This window comes from Spodoptera frugiperda, chromosome 27 (genome assembly GCF_023101765.2).
Source record: "Spodoptera frugiperda isolate SF20-4 chromosome 27, AGI-APGP_CSIRO_Sfru_2.0, whole genome shotgun sequence".
Taxonomy (NCBI): domain Eukaryota; kingdom Metazoa; phylum Arthropoda; class Insecta; order Lepidoptera; family Noctuidae; genus Spodoptera; species Spodoptera frugiperda.
In genome coordinates, this window is record NC_064238.1 from 5280892 (window position 1) to 5304167 (window position 23276).

Sequence of the window (23276 nt, forward strand, 5' to 3'; positions counted from 1 at the left end):
ACATGACCTGTTTTTAAAACAAGCTCGAGCAGTCACAAAATATAGAAATAAAAGTTATTTTATTTCTAAATTATAGGTGCAATATGCAAAACCTGCAAAATATATATGATAATTATTTAATTAATTTTGTAAAGTTCACTTTATTATATAACAATTAAATAATATCGCAACTAATCTAAGGTCCAAACAAAACGGGTACTGCTACTTTACTTGGCGGGAATCAAATACCAGGTCAGCGATGCTATACAAATATTTTTGATAAATGATATTTATTTTTGCAAGTTGGTTGTAAGATAGATATAGAATAGAGATATTTTTCTATTTTATATTATTTATAATTTATTTAATAGATTAATAAAGTTAAATAATAACAAAAAAAGTATTGTAATATGCCAGTTATCCTTAGGTATAGGCTCGTATCTACCTACTCCTTTTATATAGTGTGACAGACAATGCATTTTTTTATGCAAATTCAGAAAATTTAGGCATGCAAATAAGTATATTTTTATTATCAGTCAAATGTACCAAAGTTTACCTATTGCTTTCGTATGTCATTAAAATCATAATATGTGCATGTATATTTGAAATACAATGTTACATATTTATGTGAAAAAATATGTTTACGTCATGTTTATATTAAGTCCTGTTAACGATTACAAAAATTGGAAAAGTAATAAGTAGTAATATAATGTTTTAGCCTTCTTGTGCGATCTGCTAGGGGGTGGAACTCTTTGCTGGAGTCTGTGTTTCCTGATGGGTATACATAACCTGGGTGTCTTCAAAGCTCGAGTGAATAGGTTACTTATGGGTTGACTTGCTCCATCGTAAGTCGCGTCATCACTTACCATCAGGCGAGATAGCGGAAAAACGTCGAACCACCAAACGTAAAAAAAATACAATATACTATCACGACTTTTATAATCTATAGTTCTTTATAAGGCTCATGCACTATAGGTAAAGCTGAGGACACATCAGTTTAAGTCATCTTATATATTTAGAAACGGAAAACTGACTGCTAAATGTTTTTTTTTTCTCCAGAGAACTGCACCCAAAATAATTCGACAGTCACACTAGTGACGTCAGAACCAGGTAACTACATACGTTTACAAACAACAAGGTTTTTATTAAAATAAATCGTCCCTGCCGGTATACATTAGTCCCCTAATGTCATGATTTACGTCCGGGATCGCACAGAAATTTAATTATTTCTGTGGCAATGAGGGAGTTTTCTTGTATTTGTTTATTTCAAGAACAATATATATAACGAACGGTGTCGATTACATCACCATATATTATTATTGTCTATTTGTAAACAAGAACAAAATGTTAAACTAATCTATTGGTAGGCTTATTGTATACCGTAAAATTATTTAGATCCTTCAAGGATATTTAGATAAACTTTGGACAGATAAGTAATAAGGGAAATTTGGAAAGGTTAGTCCAACTTATTTGCTTATTAGCTCTTGCTTGCTCACGTACTTGGTATGGGTACATATCTAAAATTAATATACAGTTAATACAATTAATATTAAATGCAAAAGTTTATAATTGTTTGTTTGTTTGTTTGTAACTCCTTCATGCCAAAATGGCTACAAGAATCGAGATGAAATTTGAAACAGGGGTAGATTATGATCTGGATTGACACGTGAGACTTTTTGGCTTTTTATCCCATAGGAACACAAGCAAAGTCTATGGCAGAAGCTTGTATATCAGTTCATATACATTTAAATGAAATTTACCTGTCATCACAATCAAAGTGTTCGTAAATAACGATGTGAATAAATATAATTCAAATTTTTAGGTACATGTGAATGCTACAAAATGGTCGAAATAGTCCCGAGCATTTTATTAATCTAAAGTATGACAAATTATATCTGTATGAGACATTCTTGCAATAATTATTGTCCTTAATTAAAGATGCGACGGTAGCAAACAATTGAAACCGGACTATTTTTCACAAGGCCTTCACTATTTACGATACAGCACATTACATTTAGGCTGTTTATTATAATCATGAAGGAAATACGTTACGTTTATAATTATTTATTAGTATCAATTGATGACAAATTACAAATATAGAAAAAAGAAAATACATTTAATTCCACACACTAAATAAACAAGTGGACATGTATAGTTTATATAAATATTTGTAATACAACATTTTTATAAAAATGTGCCAAGTTTGCGATGAAATGGGACCAGACTAGTATGTGCCAGACGGGGCCTGCCGTTAGTAAATAGAAAAAAATCTATAGTACTGTAAGTAAACAGTGCCACCGAAAACTTGACTCAAATGCATCGGTGTACTGAAAGTTTGTGAGTTATTTAGTATATGGTATATAAGTGACCTATATAGATAAAAAGTATGCTGTGTATTGTATAATCCCTCGTCTATACTGACCTTAAGGCCTGCCTACCTTTTGAGAAAACTGATGGTATTATGTTATATGTTTACAATTATTTATTTTTACTCTAAATCAGGTAAACATTCTAATATAACTGTTGTTAACTTATATCTAAAAAATTCCCAAGTTTTCTCAATAACCTAGCATTATTTCTTTCTCTTGGCTGTGCCGAATATTTTAATAAGTACCATAATGAGAAACCATTTTGAAAATTATACAGTATGAAGAAAATTTTCTCTGCAGTTTTTTAAAATAAGATTTGCATAATAATGTTGCCTGTGAGTATCAGACAGTAGCGACGAAGTTTGACGTCACGCGCGTGTATATAGACACTTGCGCAGGAGTTTCTTAAATAGTCTGTAGTGAGACACACTGAGTGTCGTTTGGGGATAGGACAATTTGTCTACCCCGCTAGTGAAGGTGATTCTTAACAAGAGGTAGGGAGCCATTTTATTAGTTTTAACATAGTGTATAAAATAAAATAGTTTAACAAATATAAAAAAATTGGTTTCACAAGCTAAGACAACGAAAATTTCGCTGCAGTAAATTTAAAAGAAAGTTTTAGTAAAAGTGTTTTAATATAAAGTGTTAAAATATAAGATATTTGTTACAATTCCGACAAAGATCTTAAACATCTTGACTTGTGAAATCAACTGTGCGTTCGTGTGATTGTTGCACAACGGTCGTGATAGGTAATGTATCCCATTGTTATCCTTGAATACAATTTCTATGTTGTATTGTACTGGACACTAGCAATAGCATAGTATAAATAGATATGTAGGTACTTGTTTTGTTATTTGTTCTATTTAGTTCTAGAAAATGTAACGTAGAATGCAATTTTAATACTTTTCACTGATACATCTTTATAAAATTCAAACTAGAAAATAATAAAATTATAATAACTACTCAGAAAAAAATTATACCGACTAAAAATGCTAAGTAAATATCTAAAGGAATAATAATATTGCTTTTGTTCAGTACGCAAGGATAACTTTTACTTTCTAAGTTTTGCTTTCGATGTTAACTTTATCACTCGGGCCGTAGACATAATTTTCCACTAGAACATAATTTTCCATTGTCCTTCACGTTTTAAAATAAGAATCGCATATTTCTATTTCTCTAAAATAAAATTTTAAAAACTAGTAAAATTCAATTAATGTCCTTCAAAGATTACTTTGTTATACTAGATTCCAACACATTTTCCGAAAAATTTTCGTATCGAAGTGCTATTATTAATTTATTTAATCCATAACGATAAACAAATTTAAGGTAAAGTCATATAATGAAAGCATTAATAATATATAACACTAACCGACCCGGCATCGCACCGTTTTCTATTTCTATATCAATACCAAACCAAAAATTTAAATAAATCGGACCAGCCGTTTTGAATATAAGAAAAATTTTATATAATATGTATTATACAAGAAGGATCAAATCTTAAGATTACTTTGTATACCTAACTAGATTCCGACACATTTTCCGCAAAACGTCGCCTTACCAGTTTATTTTCGTATCGAAGTGCAATTATTAATTTATTTAATCCATAACGATAAATAAATTTAAGGTAAAGTCATATAATGAAAGCATTAATAATTAATCTCCGCAACTATTTGACATTAATTTGGACCCGGCAAACTTTGCACCGTTTAATAACTTTTATCTCGCCTTTTAAACCTTCCGAAAAAAAGTAAATAAATAGTAAAAAGGTACAAAAAATATCAATAACCAAAATACAAAGAAAATCGGATAATTCCAGCACGACTTTTCGAGTTTTATTCGGAACTAACGAAATAGCAATTCAAAATATGAAAAAAATAATTTCATAAATATATAAGTAAAGAACAAAGTCTCTATTTACCATTACTAGTTATACAAATCGGGCGATTGTACTTTACCTTATTTATCTTTACCTTAATACATTCTAATGAATAGTTCGCATAAATTAGGTACTGTTTGCGGATTAAACAGCTTAATACATTAAACAATGAGAAGTAAACCTTGAATTAATTAATAAAAATCACTATCAAGTTCAAGGTTATCGTTGTAACTAGGTTACTGAGATATTTGCTTGTTCATCTTAACTATGACATAATATTACTTTGGATATTGATCGTATGATAATGTCTCCATCATAATCATTACTTAGAGCAAATTATGTAGATGTCCTCACTAAGTACATATACGCTCATTGCCATTTCACGTATCTGTACACATTACCTATTAAAGGAGAGTAACAGATTGCAGCGCAAGGTTTAATTACCGCAAAATAAATCATTCTTATCAAGATTTTTATCAAATCGAGAAAATATTAAATTTACTAAAAAAAATGTCTACAGATTAACATAATCAAAAGAACGAAGGTGACGGACATATTTAATTTTGGTCTAAAACTCTTGCATGCGTTTTGTAAGTGGCGTTCCACAGTCTCTGCCTATCCCCATGGGAGATAGGCGTGAGGTTATGTACGTATGTATAGTTTTGTAACTTAAAGTAATAATATGTTATTTTTATCCCAGTCACTACACACGTATTCGTAAGTTGTTGAAAGTCAAAGTAGGTAAGACACAATTTTCGACGTTTCCTTTGCTGAAATTGCCCATTGTGTCCTCCATACATATACGCCTATTAAAGTGTCGTAAGGCAAGCTTGCAGTCAATGGTGTAACATTTAGGCGACTCAATATCTTTATATATCATTCTTGTAACGTACATACACACAGATGTCATTGCACTCCTAAACGGTTAGACCAATTTTGACAAAATGTTCATCTATGTTTTGTGCGTACCTAAGTACGCATCACATAATAATCAGAGATAGTATGGTGCTCCTCTCAGATATATGGCGAAAAATTATTTATATCATTCGCGAAGGGAAACCTTGAAAAAAATAAATCGTGGCGATTTGCCTTAAATTATGCAGACCGGTAAATAAAATAGGCTTATAAAATTAATCACACCAGTTTATTGTATATGTTTAATAGTACACGTGCCCATATAACTATAAATGGATCCTATAATAGGTTCAGTATCTCACATGTATAATTCGATATGTAGATAATCCATAAGCCATTTGAAATTCAAAACACGTTTGATATACAACAAATAATTAATACCCATTTACGCATTTCAATCTTAATTATGTACAAGTTTGTTTTAACTTTACGCATACTTAAATTATGTTTGACTTTACTGTGATAGTTTACTACTTAATGTATTCTGTTAAATTAACTGTCGTCAGGTGATTTGTCAAATCAGGTACAATTTTGGGCGGTGGAAACTTCAGATTTAAGACAAAAGAACACTTGATCCTTCGAACATTCGATCAAAGAACATTCACGTTTTTATGCAGTGGAACATTCGTGGAATCTATATTAATACAGAATCATCGATACCAATTTTCCACTCAAAACAAACTTGCTATTTTATATCACATTATAATTCGTCCAAAACGAATAAAATACTCGTATTAAAAAAAATAGCTGCCATAATATATTATTATAGGCATAGAAATGTCTTAAACAAGATTTTCGCATAAATAAGCAAATCCGGTTAATTAAAAAACAAGTCCTTTGACGCAAAACAACATTTATATTTTTTAAATAATATACATATTATCTGAGAGAACTTAAGTACCTATCCGTGATTGCAGGAAAACTTTGGTTGATGATATACAACATACTTATACAAACAGTTGATTACAATTGCATAAAAGATAATAACATGGGGTTATATAAATTGCCGACGCATAATGTTACGAATACATTATACATACATGTCACATGTTTTAAAGTGATTCGAGTTACGTAATAAATTGATCGACAAATCATAATATATACACTTCTTAGCCAAGCTTATCACGACCGTTTTAATATACTAATTATGTTCTAGATAAAGCTCTACCAAACGTTTTTTCTATTTTTTTGCTGATAGTCACTTAAGTAGACTTCAAACCTAATTAGACATTTACTTATCTATAAAAATAAAATACATCGACATGACGACTACGCTGTTAGCAATATTAAATTAATAATTTACAAATGAGACGTGTTTTGCTAAAATTAGTTATATTTAAAAATCATTCAAACAGGATATCTTTCTAAAACTGGTCTATGGAAACGAAGTAGGTAGAGAGACGTCGAAGCAAATCTATGAAATAAATCGTTTTGCGATAGTATAAACACATTTTCATCAGCAACTACTCTAGTTCTGAGAATAATACTTATAATTATCTTCTTTTTTTGTAGTGTAAAATCATCGAAACATGAGCTACACGACTGCAGAGAGCGTGGTGCCCACCAGCACCTGGACCGCCACAAACTTGTTCTACGTACTGGTGGTACCAGCCCTGATCCTCTGGTACGCGTACTGGCGCATGTCCAGAAGACATTTATATGAACTCGCGGCCAAACTACACGGGCCCCCTGGCCTACCCCTGCTCGGAAACGCGTTAGAGTTCACTGGTGGATCCCACGGTAAGTTAATAGGTCATAAATTATGTAGTACACATTTTAAGGAAAACCTCTAAATTATGTCTACTGCAAGCATAAAGTGTAACTGACATTTTCAACTAAAACACTCGTAAAGTACTTTACGAAGTTGACCTATAAAAGCAGTAACTTTGCTACGCTAAAAAATTCATAAATCCTGGCAAAAGTTTGGATATTTTTTTCATACAAGATAAGTTTAATGATCAAATGTATTTTCCAACAGACATCTTCAAAAATGTAATCGAGAAGAGTATTCCTTTCGATGGAGAATCCGTAGTGAAGATTTGGATCGGACCCCGTCTTTTGGTGTTCTTGTACGATCCTCGTGACGTTGAGCTCATCCTCAGCAGTCACACACACATCGACAAGGCTGATGAGTACAGATTCTTCAAACCTTGGCTCGGAGACGGTCTCTTGATCAGTACTGGTAAGATTATTTATTGATTGGTTTAACGCAATACGCCTAATATTCTGTAATTTTATGAACCAAGTCTATGAGAAAAATTGACACAACGTGTAAACGTTAACAATTACTGACTGACTGTTCGACTTTCTGACGTCAAACTGTAATAAGGTTTCGTGGACGATTATAGAATATCAATAGGCTTAGTTTTTATAGAGGAAAAATGTTTACCGGACCAAAATTCTCGGTGACCACGTCACCTTATTATAAGTATACTATTGTTTCTTTATTGTTATTAAAGTTTATTCTTTGAACTAAAGCGCAACCATGACTTGCTTCCTATATTGCAAATTACAGCCGCATGTCCATAACTAACTGGTAATTATTTACTACATATGCGCAATAATTAGTTACATGAAATATCTTGTACATAATAGTCTTCGGAACTATTCTGACGTGTATTTATCTCATTTTCTCAGGCCAGAAATGGAGATCTCACCGCAAGCTGATTGCTCCCACTTTCCACTTGAACGTTCTGAAGAGTTTCATTGATCTGTTCAATGCCAACTCCAGGGCCGTTGTTAACAAGCTGAAGAAGGAATCAGGAGAATTCGACTGCCATGACTACATGAGCGAATGTACCGTAGAAATCTTACTCGGTAAGTCAAATGTACAATGTCCTAGATATTAATATCGCATCACAATGGAATTTAAACGCCAGAATTTTTATTCTTCGAAGTTTTCTAAGCTTTTGTTTATTCATGAGTATTATATTTGATTGATGCTTTGTCATTATACATGATGACCAAATTTATTTTTCCTGATTGGCGACTAACATTGAAAATTATAATTACAACACGCAATACTTCATGGAAATGCGAAGAAACAATACATCTAATAATTTCAATATATTTAAATATTATTTATATGACCGGTCTATTGTATTCAAAAACAGTAAATTAGTCGGTATCACAAATAACAAAATTATAATAGTTGAACATTTCTTTCGTTTTCAATGTTAAGTCGCGTACGTGCTATTAGACATGCGTAGAAGCATTCAGTTTTCGTTACCAATGGTCAAATGTGCGTGCGCCGAATAGTTATAATTTGAATCTATTTAATCTCCGATCATTATTTTCCAGACAACATTGAGTAAATTTTTCTCAATACTTAGGCAACTTTTAAGTAAAGTCGAAATCATATTTACAGAACTTCTTCACATTAACTTTAATAATAACTTTGCGGATATGTACATGCATTGCTGCGACCTTCGTTTGACAATCTAGTATAAGTTGTTCACTGGGAGATTTGCAAATCATGTCTATAAATGTAAAGGAGCAATAAAACATGAATAATTACAACAAAACTGCTACAATAACGTCATAAGATTTTATATAAAAAAATAACAAAAAGAAATAAATACCGACAATAAACAAAACATACTACAAAACTAGACCGAACGCATTTAGTGGAAATGGTCTTAAATCTCAAGGTGTTAGCACAAAAATAATGCAAAATAAAGAGCAATTTGTATGTAATGTCACGTAGCCAGCCACGTTGTGACAACACGCCGGCCCTCACATGGACAACAGACCATGTTCTTGAAACAAATGCCCCGAGAACCTATTAAACTGTTTGCGAAATCTACGAGACGAAGATTACCTACGTGTTGATTCGACATACTCTCAAACTAAATTATATCTAATGCACAACTGTTGAATCAAGCCGCCAATGCATCAACAAGCTGTTGCATATTACATGATCTTATTATGCGGTTTTGAGAAGTAATTCCATGCAACTATAATTCCTAGATTTTAAAACTACGCATATGTAATATCACGTAGCTAGTAATCGCCTTATTGCGTACAATAAATAATAATAGCTGTTAGAAGGAAGTTGACATAAATAGAGTTCTAAATAGCAGTGTGCAGCCGCGGTGTTTGTTGTGATAATTATGGAGAATGCTTAGAACAATTTATGCCGCGGCATTGCAGAGCCGCCTAAACTGTAATATAAAACCTTTAGCAGGGTTTTCCGTAAGCGGAAAACACAGCCTCGGAAGTAACTTAGACCGTTGCGTGTGAATTTCAAACTAATTTAACCTTATAGTAGTTATCAAAACCTAACAAATGTCATTAGGTGGATAAACTTTTATTCGTAGGCATTAAATTAGTATAATAGTTTTGTTAATCACCCGCTAGTCATGACATCAATTAAATAAACAGTTACAAACGTTTCTGCAATGTAGATATCGTTTTTATTATATTTAAATCCCGCATTGCATCTGAAATTGAGATTTAAACTGCTATCAAGAACAGCGTGCCTAAGTCATTATTTCATAAAGACATCTCTACGGTGAGTGTTGATGGAAGTATGATTGAATCATTGGTACGTGCGTGGTACCACTCGGCACTGATTCATAGCACACGTAGTACTACTGGTGTCAGGTTTGGCGACCCCCCACGTGCTCACGTGCTAATGGCCAATATTCGCCATTCCTGGCCACATCGTTAGGGTCCTTTATTGTTATCTTCCTTACGCAATAGTTTTTGAATTTAATGGAGGTCAAAAACTCTTTCTTTTACTACCTGCGAAGAGTACCTATGCAGATTGTTTGCTTACACTCGACCTATTTATTACAGAGACTGCTATGGGAGTCAGCAAAACTACACAAGACCAGAGCGGATTCGAATACGCTATGGCTGTAATGAAGATGTGTGACATCCTTCACTTGAGACATACCAAGATCTGGCTCAGACCCGACCTCCTCTTCAAATTTACCGACTACGCTAAGACTCAAACTAAACTCCTTGACGTCATCCACGGTCTGACCAAGAAGGTAATTATTTGAATTTACTAGCTGTCCTAGACTTTATTGCCAATAGTTACAATGTCCGACGAGTGAGAACTAGTTACTCATACGACCATTAAAAGCGACGGGAAGTTAGTATTGTAATGAACAAGTTAGAAATAACAAACAGCTTAACTTATTGTAATGTAAATTTTAAGGTTATCCGAAGGAAGAAGGAGGAATTCAACTCTGGCAAGAGGCCCACTATTTTGAACGACTACAGTACCAACAACGCTGAGGAAACTACCAAGACTACATCCGTCGAGGGTCTGTCATTCGGTCAGGCGGCCGGTCTTAAGGACGATTTGGATGTTGATGACGCTGATGTAGGACAGAAGAAACGTTTGGCCTTCCTTGACCTCCTCCTCGAGAGTTCACAGAGCGGTGTTGTCATTTCCGATGAGGAAATCAAGGAACAAGTGGACACTATTATGTTCGAGGTAAATATTCTAAAAAGGGCAGACAAAATAAAAACAAGAGTTTCTTTTAGAATACAAAATAACTAATTTGATATAATGTTTTATTCAGGGTCACGACACAACTGCCGCTGGAAGCAGTTTCTTCCTGTCGATGATGGGTATCCACCAGGATATCCAAGACAAAGTTATCGAGGAACTTGACAAGATTTTCGGTGACTCAGATCGCCCAGCCACTTTCCAGGACACTCTTGAAATGAAATACCTGGAAAGGTGCCTCATGGAAACCCTCAGAATGTTCCCCCCAGTGCCTATCATTGCACGTCACCTGAAGCAAGACATCACTCTTCGTAAGTACTATTTCTATCAATCTTTTATACCTCTAAATATTTGTTTTGAGAACCTGCGTTAATTAATCTTTCATTTTGTACAGCTTCATGTGGTAAGCAAGTGCCTGCTGGTACAACCGTAGTAGTAGCAACATACAAACTGCACCGTCGCCCCGATGTCTACGAAAACCCTACCAAGTTCGACCCTGACAACTTCCTGCCTGAGAAATCAGCGAATCGCCATTACTACGCATTCGTGCCATTCTCTGCTGGACCCAGAAGTTGTGTTGGTAAGTGACAAAGTAAATTCCAAAACAAAATTATATTGAAAGAGTTTTATCGAGTTTGTACTCAATCTACATGTTTGATCCACAGGTCGTAAATACGCCATGTTGAAGCTGAAGATTATCTTATCTACCATACTTAGGAATTTCCGCGTCTACTCTGACCTTAAAGAGTCCGACTTCAAACTGCAGGCTGACATTATCCTCAAGCGAGCTGAAGGATTCAAAGTACGCTTGCAACCACGCAAACTGGCCAAAGCGTGCTGATTAGTTACATTATAATTCCTAATTTTAATTTTTATGTAAATATGGACGCATGGTTCTCGCATTTTTACTAAGTCCGTGCTGATAGCATGGAATAAAATATTTTCATAACATATTGTTAATGTCAAGAAAGATTTTAAATCGGTGGCAGACCTTTAGACACGGGAAGGTGTTGATAACGGTGCAACAGTTGGCACGTTTTGCTCAATATTATTTAACTATGCGGTTATTTTAAGTACTTTGTAAATAGACATTTAAATTATACCCTTTTTACGTTGTACGAATAAGACGAACCAATAAAGTATAGGTAACAAATAAAGTTTATTTTATTTATAAGCTCTAATATTACTCACAATATTATATTAAAACACTGTTTGTATAGAAAAAGGTAATATGTAGTTGTGGATATTTACCTATTAGTCGTCGATAGGAGGTCCATGACTCGTACGACTACGCACAAAACTGCTATGAAGTTTCCTGATATCTTGTATCGTAGAAGTCCTACCGAGAGCTTCATTTGAGAAATCAAACAAAGACACGTGCACTAGTGATTTCTTGCATTCGATTTGAGTCCTGTAATAATTTCATTCAAATATACATATTTGCTACTGCAATGGGAACTAGAATTCCATCCACATAACATCTAGTTTAGTCTGACCACTAGTTTGGGCCTACCACAACGATATTTGTCATGAAGAGGGACCTAATAGGTACAAATTCAGCCATTTGTCATGTGGCTGATGTATCTAGTTCAATGCTAGTTTAGTTTGGACGACACTAGTAGACGAGTAGGGGACACAGCAGAATTAACCGGTGCCGTGAGGAAGTCTTGTTGAAAATATCTACGAATGTATGTATACATTTGACAATATTCCTTATCCAGGTGTGAACATTTATTTTATTAGAACGCATACACTTGTTGACATACATCACTTATTTGTTTTAGTGAAAAATAAACCTTACGTAAATTACAATAAAATTTAATTACACATACCACAAGACATCAAGTGGAGTACGATGATGGACAGGGCACGGACATGGCAGGAAGTCGTGATGAAGTCGCTTGACCCACCAGCGCGCGTGCGACAGTTTCCATTCAATCGTTTTCATTTTAGCCACCGTACATCCGCCAGCCTCCCGCAACAAATTGAAGTAGGATGCCATTAGTTCTTGACCTGAAAATAGATGATGTACTTGAGATATTGTGCATATATGTGCGATAAAACATAAATGATGCCAATCATCATACTGCTGGGCTATAAACTACTATACACTGCTAATCATTACATAATAAAGGCCACATATCTACGTGTAGGTCTATTCTTTAGCTTGTGATTAGTAATTTATGGAATATCGTATCCGATGTATAATCAAACAGTGTTTCATAATAATCTCTACTTTATACTTGCGTATGGTTCTGAGAAAAAGACCTTGATAAACGAGCAGAGAGACTGACAGTTTCAAGACCCTCTTTCTACAATTTACCTATAGTACATACTTCCCCACAAAGCTACACGTGTACTTGGTTCCACCTTCCAAAACATCATAGCATGGTTTTAAATATTATCTAACAATTATTATGCAGAGGACTATTTAGACTTGTACTTTCAGAGATAAGAGTATTCAAAAAAAAATTTCTTCACTTTTATTATGTATATTGAGTAAAGATATAAGGATAAAATTAATGACTGATTTACCTGCAGAAATGGCCGTCATAAGCCTCGATTGTTCAGCTTCTTCTTCATAAATATCATCTTCATTTTCGATGTATATCTCACCCATTTGTCCCTCCTTTCCACTATCCATTCCTATCTTATTATCACCTCCCAGCTTAATTTAGTAAAGAATACATACAATATTAGTCAAATTCGAAGAATCTGAGAAGACTATATTGAATTTGTTAGTAACAAGCATAAAGTTAGTATATTTGGTGAGCATAAAGTTAATGTACCCATATCCGGTAGACTCCTATCAATCATATAAAATAATTTTGCATACTTATAAGTTTTTAATACGCACAAACTGTTTATCCGTGATCATGGCGCTTGCAACAGTGCCGAAATATCGGAAACTCATAGAAATTAATAAACATGGTAAATATCCCTTTCAAATTCTAATGATATCATTATGCATACCGTTTGAAACTGAAAGCCCATGAAGCAAAGAAAGGCTTCGGCGAGATGTTGAGTGCCTAATTCCGGCCGCTCTCTCCTTAGGTGTAGCTCGCCCAGTAGATGCAGGGCCCGACCGAGCTGTCTTCTCAAGCCATGTTCCATCGCACTAGCTCCCATCTCCGTAAGCAACTTGGCTGCAGTTTCATATTCACCTAACCTGTACCAGTTATGCTGTTAAGAACTGCTTAATTTCCAAAAGACAATGGTTGAAATATTGTTTCAATTTTAACAGATTGAGTGGATACTGGTCATAAGTCGAGTGATAACGGTACTATAGAATATTTGACACCACTGCTATTCATTCCGCGGGTGTCACATTATACAAAAACCGGGCATCAGCGCTCCCTGATAAATTTGGTCCAACCCGTCGGTCAAACATTAAGATTTTAGCAAACCCTCGTATGCAGAAGGGGCCCATTGTCCATTCGAGCAGTGGACTGTCGCAGGCTATCGATAATGGTGCTCATCATAAATCGGTGTTTGATATGACCAGCCATTTGCAAAGCATAGTAGGTAGAGCCGTAAGACATTTGCCTCGTACCTAGTTCTAGAAACATAATTATAAACAGGCTGGTATAATATGATTTTCCAAATGCAAAGATAATAGTGAATATTAAAACCATATAATCACTTTGTGTTCAATAGAAACAGGCTTGCAAATGTTATATTCTTGTTAATGTGTAATTTATGAAAAGTGGACTTATAACGTAAGTATATTATAATACTTGTTCACGTGAAACATCATGTTTCATCGAATGATGTAATAAAAGTTAGATTTATAGAGTAGTTTTTAGTTGATGTTGATGACATCGATGTTGATCTAACAGCGCAAAAGTGACTGCTATGCTAAAGGTTTAGAGTGCTATTTTGCCTAGTGTACGACAAACATGTACAATAATTGTAAATGTACATTGTACAAACCTAGTTATTTCAAAAAATCAAATCCTATACACATAACAGTACAGACAGAACAGAAGAATCACAAGTTTATATTATGCATTGCGCAGTAGTCTACTGCGATACATGGCACCCATTCATTTAATAGAATGTCCAATGGCCATTTTATTGAGAACTTACTTGAGAAGGTTATCTTCATTTGCAAAAAGAAAACTGTTTAACTTCAACAACTCTAGAGTAGACAAATAATATGTCCTTACCGCTGCATTACGGCCGCCAGATGCATTCTGGTTTCACAAAGACCTTCCACATTCCCGCTCCACTCATGTATCTTAAAAGCCCTCTCAAACGTTTTCTGCGCATTATTCAAATTGTTCATCATCAGCTGACAAATCCCGATTTCAATTATCGCCTCAGCTGTCTTCACAGTTTCTCCAGCTGTAATAGGTACAATAGAAACTAAATTAATAGACCACATTATAAACTTAAATAAACTTTTGTCATTTTCAATAGCAACCTAGAGTAAAAAAGTACTATTCAAAATTCAAATGGATAAAAAACAACATTTACAAACATTTCGTTACGATACACCGATTTTTTGTATTTCATTGTCTCTGCTTACCCTAATGGAAGACAGGCTAATGCTTTGTATGTTTGTACGTAATATACACAGAGAATTACTGATTACCTACCATCTTTAGCCCTCCTTTCAGCCAAGCGAGCCAATCTCTCAGCTTTAGCCGTGTCTGTCTTGCGTACTGCTCTTGCTTTGTCGAGTAAGACTCTATGTAATTGTAATGCAGTCGCCCCGAACACGGTTTCAGTAGGTAGAACTACTCCAGGTTCCTTAGCATCGCTTAATGGCCAGGTCTGTTGAGAAAAAGTTCTAAGTAGTTTTGCTACATTTATGGCTGATACGGAGAAGTTAAAATCTTAAGTCAGTAATGGGTATTATGGTATCTATTTAATGCAAGGTAATAAAAGATGATGATACGCACTTAAAATGGTAAACAACCACGTAATGTAGCATTTACCACATAATCTAGAAACAAATTGACTTCCGCAGTGGGCAATATTAGCTCGTACTCAACACTTACCACTATCATGCATAGTTACATTTAAGTTAACGGAGCAAAAATGACGGAAAAACGGCAAATCATATTTACCAAAGGCTTACCAAAATAAATAAAAAAATTTAAATAGCAATGTAGTCAGTACGGTTCTTCTGGGTCCGCTCCAGGAACTAAATTTAATAGAAAAACCCATTTGAATATCAAGTGATTTAATATTAACAAGAGCGATATTAAATTTTGATAGAAATAAAATGGGTTGAATACATGACGTATTGCTGAAATTGGTCAGTTATCTCTGTTTTAGAAGCTTACCAAAATAAATAAAAATTGTAATTATACTATACCTTTCCAATAGCAGAATCTCGTACTTCTGTCAGTAAAGAAAACGGTTCTTCTGGGTCCGCTCCTGGAACTAAATTTAATAGAAAAACCTCATTTGAATATCAAATGACCACTAGATCACAGCACATAATTTCAAATAAAAAAGTATTTTAGGAGTTTTTGCGAGGTTGGGACACAGACATAAATATTAGATTTAATTTGCAATTTATACACATAATTTGCATTGATACATTACTTAGTTTTCAACTAACAAAAACTTTAATAAATCTAATGAAAAGAATTGCATTAACTAACATTTATCCAGTAGAAACTTCCCATAATGGTATTTACAAATAGCCTTCAACCGTCCACCGTCTAGCAGATGTTTGCTGGACACGGCAATCGCTACTTGATAGAATTTTTCCGCCAACCACAGGATGCCCTTTTCTCTTTCCGCATAGTGCATCGCCAACTTGAGCAAGTGGGTGCATTCCTTCATTGTATTATCTTAATAAAAATAAAAATTAGATTGGAAATATGTATTTGCAAAACTACAGAAATATAACTTATTGCCTCTGTAATCATACTGTGGTAGGTATTTATAGTCCCTGACTTGTAGTAAAATTAGGCTAAGAAACGAATTCATTATAATACACCCTACGGCTTTTTTAAATTTAATTCAATCCTATGGTACGGGCAACCGACAGGAATGACATATGGCAATTCATGGCGAAGAAAGCATTTATAAAACCAAAACCACTCTAAAAATCCGGGTAAGAAAAAATACTAAAACTATAGAATTTTTCTACCAACTTCGTTCCCGGTACTTTTCAACTTTTTGTAGTACACCACTGATATGTTCCAAGTAATCCTCTCTCTTTCTGAGGTCCACTACGATGCCAATATCGTCTTGGTTCACAAGTTGTACATTATCGTAAATGAGATCTTGTAGATACGCTGATGAATCACAGTACCCAGCCTCTTTAAGCTCCAGAATAATACATTCATATAAAGGAAATTTACGTCTGCAAAAATCACGAAGATCAATGTTTTCATTGGTTCATGTTGAGTTGTACCTACTGGTTGTCAGCCATTGCAGGCATCTTGTGAAGAACTTTAGTATACTACAATGTCTTATCGTCCTCGATTTGGGTATAACTTTAACAAGCTACTAAAAGGGATAAAGTATGAAAAAGTTTAATAAAAATATTTCAACTCCAGTTCCATTTATTTAAAAAAAAAATGTTGCCCCACTTAAGAATTTTCTCCTGTGTCGTGGGTGCGTTTACAAACGTAAAAGTTCACATATACATGACACTCAGACCCGAAACAACAATTTGTGGATCATACAAAGAGTTGCTCCGTGCGGGAATCGAACCCGCTACACGTTTCGCGGCAGTCAGTTTATTCATAATAATAAAGTTCGTATATAAAGTAAAAAAGGAGAATTATCATCATTTCTACCTTCGTATGCCATTGGAGTCCAGCATGGCTAGAGAGAAGATAGCTTTGCTACGGAAAGTGTCCAAGCTGTGTTTGGTCATGCATGCCATCAATTTCGAAGGCGGACGTTTCTTCGGCAATCTATCACTGCTGACTTTGTTGTCCTTGTTATCCTTTGTAAGATCATCATCATCATCAGGACTATTTGATCCCATAATTACCCGTTACGAGTATTTCAAATGATTAGTAAAATAATCAAATTAAAATTGTACAAAAATAATTATTGTTTACAAATCTAACAGTGTAGCGAATCGAATAGGGAAAATATATTGTCAAAATTAACATGTCATTATTTTATTTTATTACTTTTAATTTTCTTTGCCGTTGGGCATTTAAATTACGGAAGAGGTTTTAACATTTTTTATGTGACAGTCAAAAACATTGTTTACAAAAAAGTATTAAGCGATAAAACTAGAAAATAGGTAAAACCAAGATTTTAATGGCTGATTTGTATGATAGTGGTAAAACCGGCCCTAACCCAATATCACTCACGACTCACGGCTGACAATATCGGCTAACGGCTTATATTAAATCATTTATGTTCGTAAACACTGTTTGTGTAATTGTCAATACCTCCAGCAACAAGTTTCGACCCCTGCAAATAGTGCAATATCAAATACGTATATTACCTTATCTTGAACTACAAGATAATACAAATAATACGTAACTAGCAAAAACCACCCTGTCACATCTTTCAGGAAAATAGTACGAATATAACAAAGCTTCACGCATAATTTAGTGCATGTGGGACAATAGTGTGCCTCTCAAATGACGTGTGATAATTCACCACAGAATTGGGCCTCTTAGAAATACCCCCTAAAATAAACATGATACAAGAAAAAAGCCTTGTTAGTTTTTATGATATCTCTTGTTAAATTTTATGATAAATTCTGTAGTTTCCGTCTTCGCATCGTATATAAGGTCCAAGTTTATCGTGGACCCTTCGAAGGGTGAATATTTTTATAGTAGCAATGAATTGTTTGGCCATGACACGAAAGAAATTCACTCAACCCTAACTTTGTTTTGGCACCGCAAATATTAATATAGGTAGCAAAAAAGATATTGAATAATTTATAGCAGAATCAGTTTTAGATTGGGTTATTTCGCATTGCGTGCTCTTACGCCTATTACTCACAATAAGCTTAGGCTGTAATTTCTTAAAGTCAATCTGTGATATCGGCTAATTTATATTGCTAAATACTTACGTAATTTCCATATAAATTTCCGTAGTACCGAACATTTTCATTTCGAACCAAACAACCATGCTTTCTTCGGTTACAATGAGTCACATTTGGATTCACTCGACACAAAGCAATCATAATTTCATCAAGTTTTGTTTCTTCTTATACTTTATTTCCATTTATAGAAACTTGCCATATACGTAGTAAATGATAAAATGCATCACGTACGATGCAGAAATGTGTCGCAACATTATTACATTCAACAAGATTGTATCTATCATCGCTTTAAGGTAATATTGCAGTCATTCACAGCATGTTCTTATTAAATTGCTCTGTGCTAACCCGAATTGGAAAATGGTATTACAATTGTACGGTGTGGTTGCGACGTAGATCACACGACGCAGATCTAAATACTATAAATAAATGATGTAGGAAGGACCCTTAGAAATTATTAAATCTGATTGATGTGCAAACGCACATCGGTTAGATTTGTTCCGTCCGCTTTTCCGACATCAATCCCTTATTAAGATTTATTTTATTTGTCCGACTGTCAGTGCACTTTTCTTACCACCTTACTCATAGTAATTTAATGGTTACTTAACCCAGCTATTGTTTTGAAAACAAAATCTTTACTAAATAATAGTTCAAGTGATTATTAAATGTCTCTGGGTATATGTATGGGCATACGTAACATCTCTCTCTAACTGCCACACTTCGTTGATATGTGTTAAAAAGCTATTATAATAGTATCTTCCGTTCTCTGTACTCTTTAGTAGTTCTTTCCCCACCACGACGAGAGATTATACGAAGTGATAAATCTTTATCGAATTAATTAAACATAAAACTATTTGTTGTTTGTTTTGTTCGAATTGATAGAATGTACATTAGAAGGACCTTGAAATGAGGTAACATTATCAAGGACTGCGACACGACCCTCGACCCAAATGAAACAAATTACAGATGTTAGGGTGCCGACACACAACCTCAGCGAAAGTAACATGATAACTTGTCCTATATTTCCTACAAACTATCTAAGAAAAGGAAACTATGATCATTGGTTGACGGCAGATCTCGTTTCGAATGGCTGGTCCATATTGGATCCTAGATCTTTTGTAGGAGTTTTATTTGATTTGATCACAGTAGGCTACAGTGTTTCGTGTGGGTAATGACTTGCAAGAAATCAAATATTTGTGTGATGCTTTTCTAAACCTGCTGAAAATGTAACTACTGCAATGCAGGGTTATGCTTTTTACGCAGTATCTGCCTATTAGTAAAAAGGTTTTCTAAATCTGAACATTGTACGGGTGATAGCTGAATTTAGAATTCCCTTTATACTCCACATTCTTAGTTTTTTGATAAGCCGTAGGTAATAAAATCTAAACCACACGAAATAGGCAGTATGTTTTCAACTTAACCTTTAGGGGACATTCGAGGTTGGCGCCGATACGTCGGCCGGCGTGCGACGCGCCCGCCAAACCGAGACGACGAACTAACGCGATCAATTCCACCCTTGTCTCTCTAATCACTACCATTACGATTTACAATGACTGTTCCACGAGATATCGGAATTCGAATCCAATGTCGTGCCAAGTCGAATTAGGTTTTTATCGAAGTACTCGGCAGGCCTAGATTTATGGTAGGATGTATTGAAAAGCCATAAATACACGAGTGACCTCTAATTTTGGGCCCACAGCTAATTTTCAACGAAAATTTGTTGCTGCTAAGAATGTACGTCTTGCAGTCGACACTTAAGTATAAAATGTATTAACATCTGGTAAGCAGACATGTAGGTACTTATTAGACACATCAAATCAATAATATGGACTTCGCACTACTCGAAACTCGAAACCTCAAAAAGTACTCGACCGTTGTACTTGCGAATACTCGACCAACCAAACAATATGCAAATCCATATACATATTACAAAAGAAAGTCGTATTAGTCAAGCACGGCTAAATCGATTTAGCTAAAATTGAAGGGGAGATAACTTAGAACCAGGAGACGGATAGAGGACATTTTTTATTCCAGGATTTTCCGAAAATCCTATGGGAACGAGACAAAACGGAATTACGCGTACGAAATCGCAGACAGAAAGTAGTTGCAAAAAAAAACATACCTAGTACTTTTTGGAACTGACTACTTTACATTGAATTAACAAAAATTACAATAAAGGTCAGGATAGCATACCTAATAATAGAAAATCAGTATTATCATATTATTTTGGTAACACAATGATATTTTGAAATGGGTATCATTAGAAAGATACGTTTAAAGTTCAACTTAGTTTACCGTTGAGCACTTAACAGCCCTATTAACATAGCCACAGGATTTAAAATTGTCCAACAACCAATATGGTAATAAAAAGTTAAGTCGCATTTTGTTATTCTTAAAATATTTTGATAATATTAATAATTAAACTATCACAAGTCATTCACTTTGATCACCTGTTTTATCTAAGATAGGTTAATGCGCAATACATTCTAATATAATCAACATTTCATATCTATGACGGAAAACATAAACAAGCTTCAAGTACTTAGTCTCCCCGACCCGGAGCTGCGGATTACCTAACGTGTTACTGGGGCTCGAAAAGCAGGATTACTCCCGATATTACTATCGGGGTAGTTTTTAGTCAGCATAAGTCTGATACTCCCTCTCGGCCCACCCTAAGCGGAAGAAGTCATTTTTTTTGTTTTTTACGTTTCTTACGTTGCCCCACATTAGGATTTTCTCCTGTGTCGTGGGTGCGTTTACAAACATACAAGTTCACATGCACATGACACCCAAACCCGAAACAACAATTTGTGGATCACACAAAGAGTTGCTCCGTGCGGGAATCGAACCCGCTACCCGTTGCGCGGCAGCCAGTTGCCCAGCCACGGCACCAACCGTGCAGTCATTGGATGATATTTCAACAAAAAAGTACATACTTTCATAATTATATTTATGTCTACTGACTATGCGGTCCCTCATTTGATCCCTAGTTGGGCAAGCTACTAGCCTACCACATTTTTAAATTTTTCAATTGTCTGCGTATTACACATAGCATAAGTATCGAAAATCTACCACACAACGAATAAAAAATGATAATTTGTATTCAATTTTATTCTAATATTCAATTTTCTAACTAAAGTTTGATAACATTCCTTTATTTATTCAGAGTTATAATAGCAGCCCTTTTCGATTAATTAATTACATTAATATCATTTATTTTTATAATAACTATCGTGAGACATACTAAAAACAGCGGAGCCACCAGAAAAGCTCTACCAGTTTCTCATCAATCGAGCGCACGCTGTTCATGAGTCCCTCTGTGACTCGAAACTAGAAGAGCTTCTCTCAATATATTTACCTGGATAAACTATTATTTTTAGTTAATTTAATTTGTATTATTTATCGTTATCTTTATTCTCGTTTGGTCGTGCTTCTATTTTGTCAGTAGATGTATGAATGACTTTCGTTATGGCTGGTGTGGTTTCTTCTCTTGCGTTGCCACTGGGGGCAGCATCCTCGTCATCTCCCGGGCTTTCATCGTGTCGCTTCTTCTTTGCATCCTTTAATGCCATAAGCATTTCTGAAATAAGTAAATACGCCCAAGCATAATGTTACGATTTCAAAAGGAGAACACCATTTATTATGTTTTGCCAATGTAACTATGCAGTAAACAGTCTTACATTACAATTTTGGGCGGTTTATAACCTAAACACGATTATTCGCTATACCTTACTTAAACTAGGTAAACGAGGCTATCTTTAAAAATGTCTATTTTATTATTATCGAAGTTTTATATAGGTATTATAACGTCCAATAAAAATATTGGCAGCTAAAATCGCTCTTTACAAATACTTTCGACATTTGAACCAGTAAACCCCGAATTAATCAAAGTAATCTAAGCCAATTCTGGACAGATTTATTCACAAAACTTTAGTCTTTAAATAAAGGCAATTTATCCTGTCTCACTGACAGCTTACAAAAGAGATATTAGCTCATACATAATATCCCATTTTCAGACTTTTTCAAATGAAGGATTTGTCCCTTCCTTAATAAATCCATTCTCGGTAGCTGTAAGTATAAATTGCTTGGGTGACCCAAAATACTTCAAACAGACGACTGTCAGCCAAACCTAAGCTGCCTATAAGTTTTGGATTTACGCAAAACCTTCTCAAGAGCTTACAATACTCATTGTTATTCAGAATACCGTACTAAATGTGAACTACGTATAAACTGATTCTGTTAACTTTTAATGTTTTTTTTTTTTTTATACGTACACGCCGCCGTTATACGAGCAGACGTTGATACGTTTGACACCTGATGGTAAGCAATCACCGCCGCTCATGGACACTTGAAACACCAGAGGCGTTACAAGTGCGTTGCCGGCATTTTGGGGGTTAGGAATTGTTGGGGAATCGGGGATTGGGAAGAGGGAAATCGGGTCTCCGGTAACCTCACTCACACAACGAAACACAACGCAAGCGTTGTTTCACGTCGGTTTTCGGTGAGGCCGTGGTGTCACTCCGGTCGAGCCAGCCCATTCGTGCCGAATCATGGCTCTCCCACGCGAGTGAATATATCTTTATGCAAACAGAAATCGTCCCTACACAGACAACACAAGTCTTATTACCTACCTTACATACTAGTATACCTTAGTACTTAGTATAATACATAGTACCTTACAAACATATTAGT

General features: G+C 34.8%; 2 protein-coding genes across 2 annotated transcripts; one reads left to right on the plus strand and one right to left on the minus strand.

Moving 5' to 3' along the window:
- The first annotated feature begins 2678 nt into the window (after positions 1-2678).
- LOC118263357 (cytochrome P450 4g15) lies at positions 2679-11760 on the plus strand. The gene is made up of 9 exons (XM_035575287.2): positions 2679-2842; positions 6652-6879; positions 7118-7321; positions 7777-7956; positions 9940-10136; positions 10307-10588; positions 10677-10914; positions 10998-11183; positions 11269-11760. The coding sequence occupies exons 2-9, from the start codon at positions 6669-6671 to the stop codon at positions 11442-11444; spliced, it is 1674 nt and encodes a 557-aa protein (XP_035431180.1). The 5' UTR covers positions 2679-2842; positions 6652-6668; the 3' UTR covers positions 11445-11760.
- Positions 11739-17658, minus strand: LOC118263884 (uncharacterized). The gene is made up of 10 exons (XM_050705318.1): positions 17371-17658; positions 16720-16931; positions 16222-16413; positions 15930-15997; positions 15205-15382; positions 14773-14950; positions 13577-13772; positions 13139-13271; positions 12436-12616; positions 11739-12014 (listed from the first exon to the last, which is right to left on the minus strand). Exons 1-10 carry the CDS (start codon positions 17562-17564, stop codon positions 11858-11860), a joined length of 1689 nt encoding a protein of 562 aa, XP_050561275.1. The 5' UTR covers positions 17565-17658; the 3' UTR covers positions 11739-11857.
- Positions 17659-23276: the final 5618 nt, after the last annotated feature.

What these genes read in the sequence shown, in the direction of transcription:
- LOC118263357 (XM_035575287.2), top strand. Translation starts at nt 6,669, where the DNA reads ATGAGCTACACGACTGCAGAGAGCGTGGTGCCCACCAGCACCTGGACC. An exon ending in CGGTCTCTTGATCAGTACTG is followed by an intron (nt 7,322 to 7,776) that starts GTAAGATTATTT and finishes TCATTTTCTCAG; the next exon opens with GCCAGAAATGGAGATCTCAC. An exon ending in TCCACGGTCTGACCAAGAAG is followed by an intron (nt 10,137 to 10,306) that starts GTAATTATTTGA and finishes GTAAATTTTAAG; the next exon opens with GTTATCCGAAGGAAGAAGGA.
- LOC118263884 (XM_050705318.1), bottom strand. Translation starts at nt 17,564, where the DNA reads ATGGGATCAAATAGTCCTGATGATGATGATGATCTTACAAAGGATAAC. An exon ending in TGAAAGGAGGGCTAAAGATG is followed by an intron (nt 14,951 to 15,204) that starts GTAGGTAATCAG and finishes TACCTATTACAG; the next exon opens with CTGGAGAAACTGTGAAGACA. An exon ending in TATGACGGCCATTTCTGCAG is followed by an intron (nt 12,617 to 13,138) that starts GTAAATCAGTCA and finishes ATCTATTTTCAG; the next exon opens with GTCAAGAACTAATGGCATCC.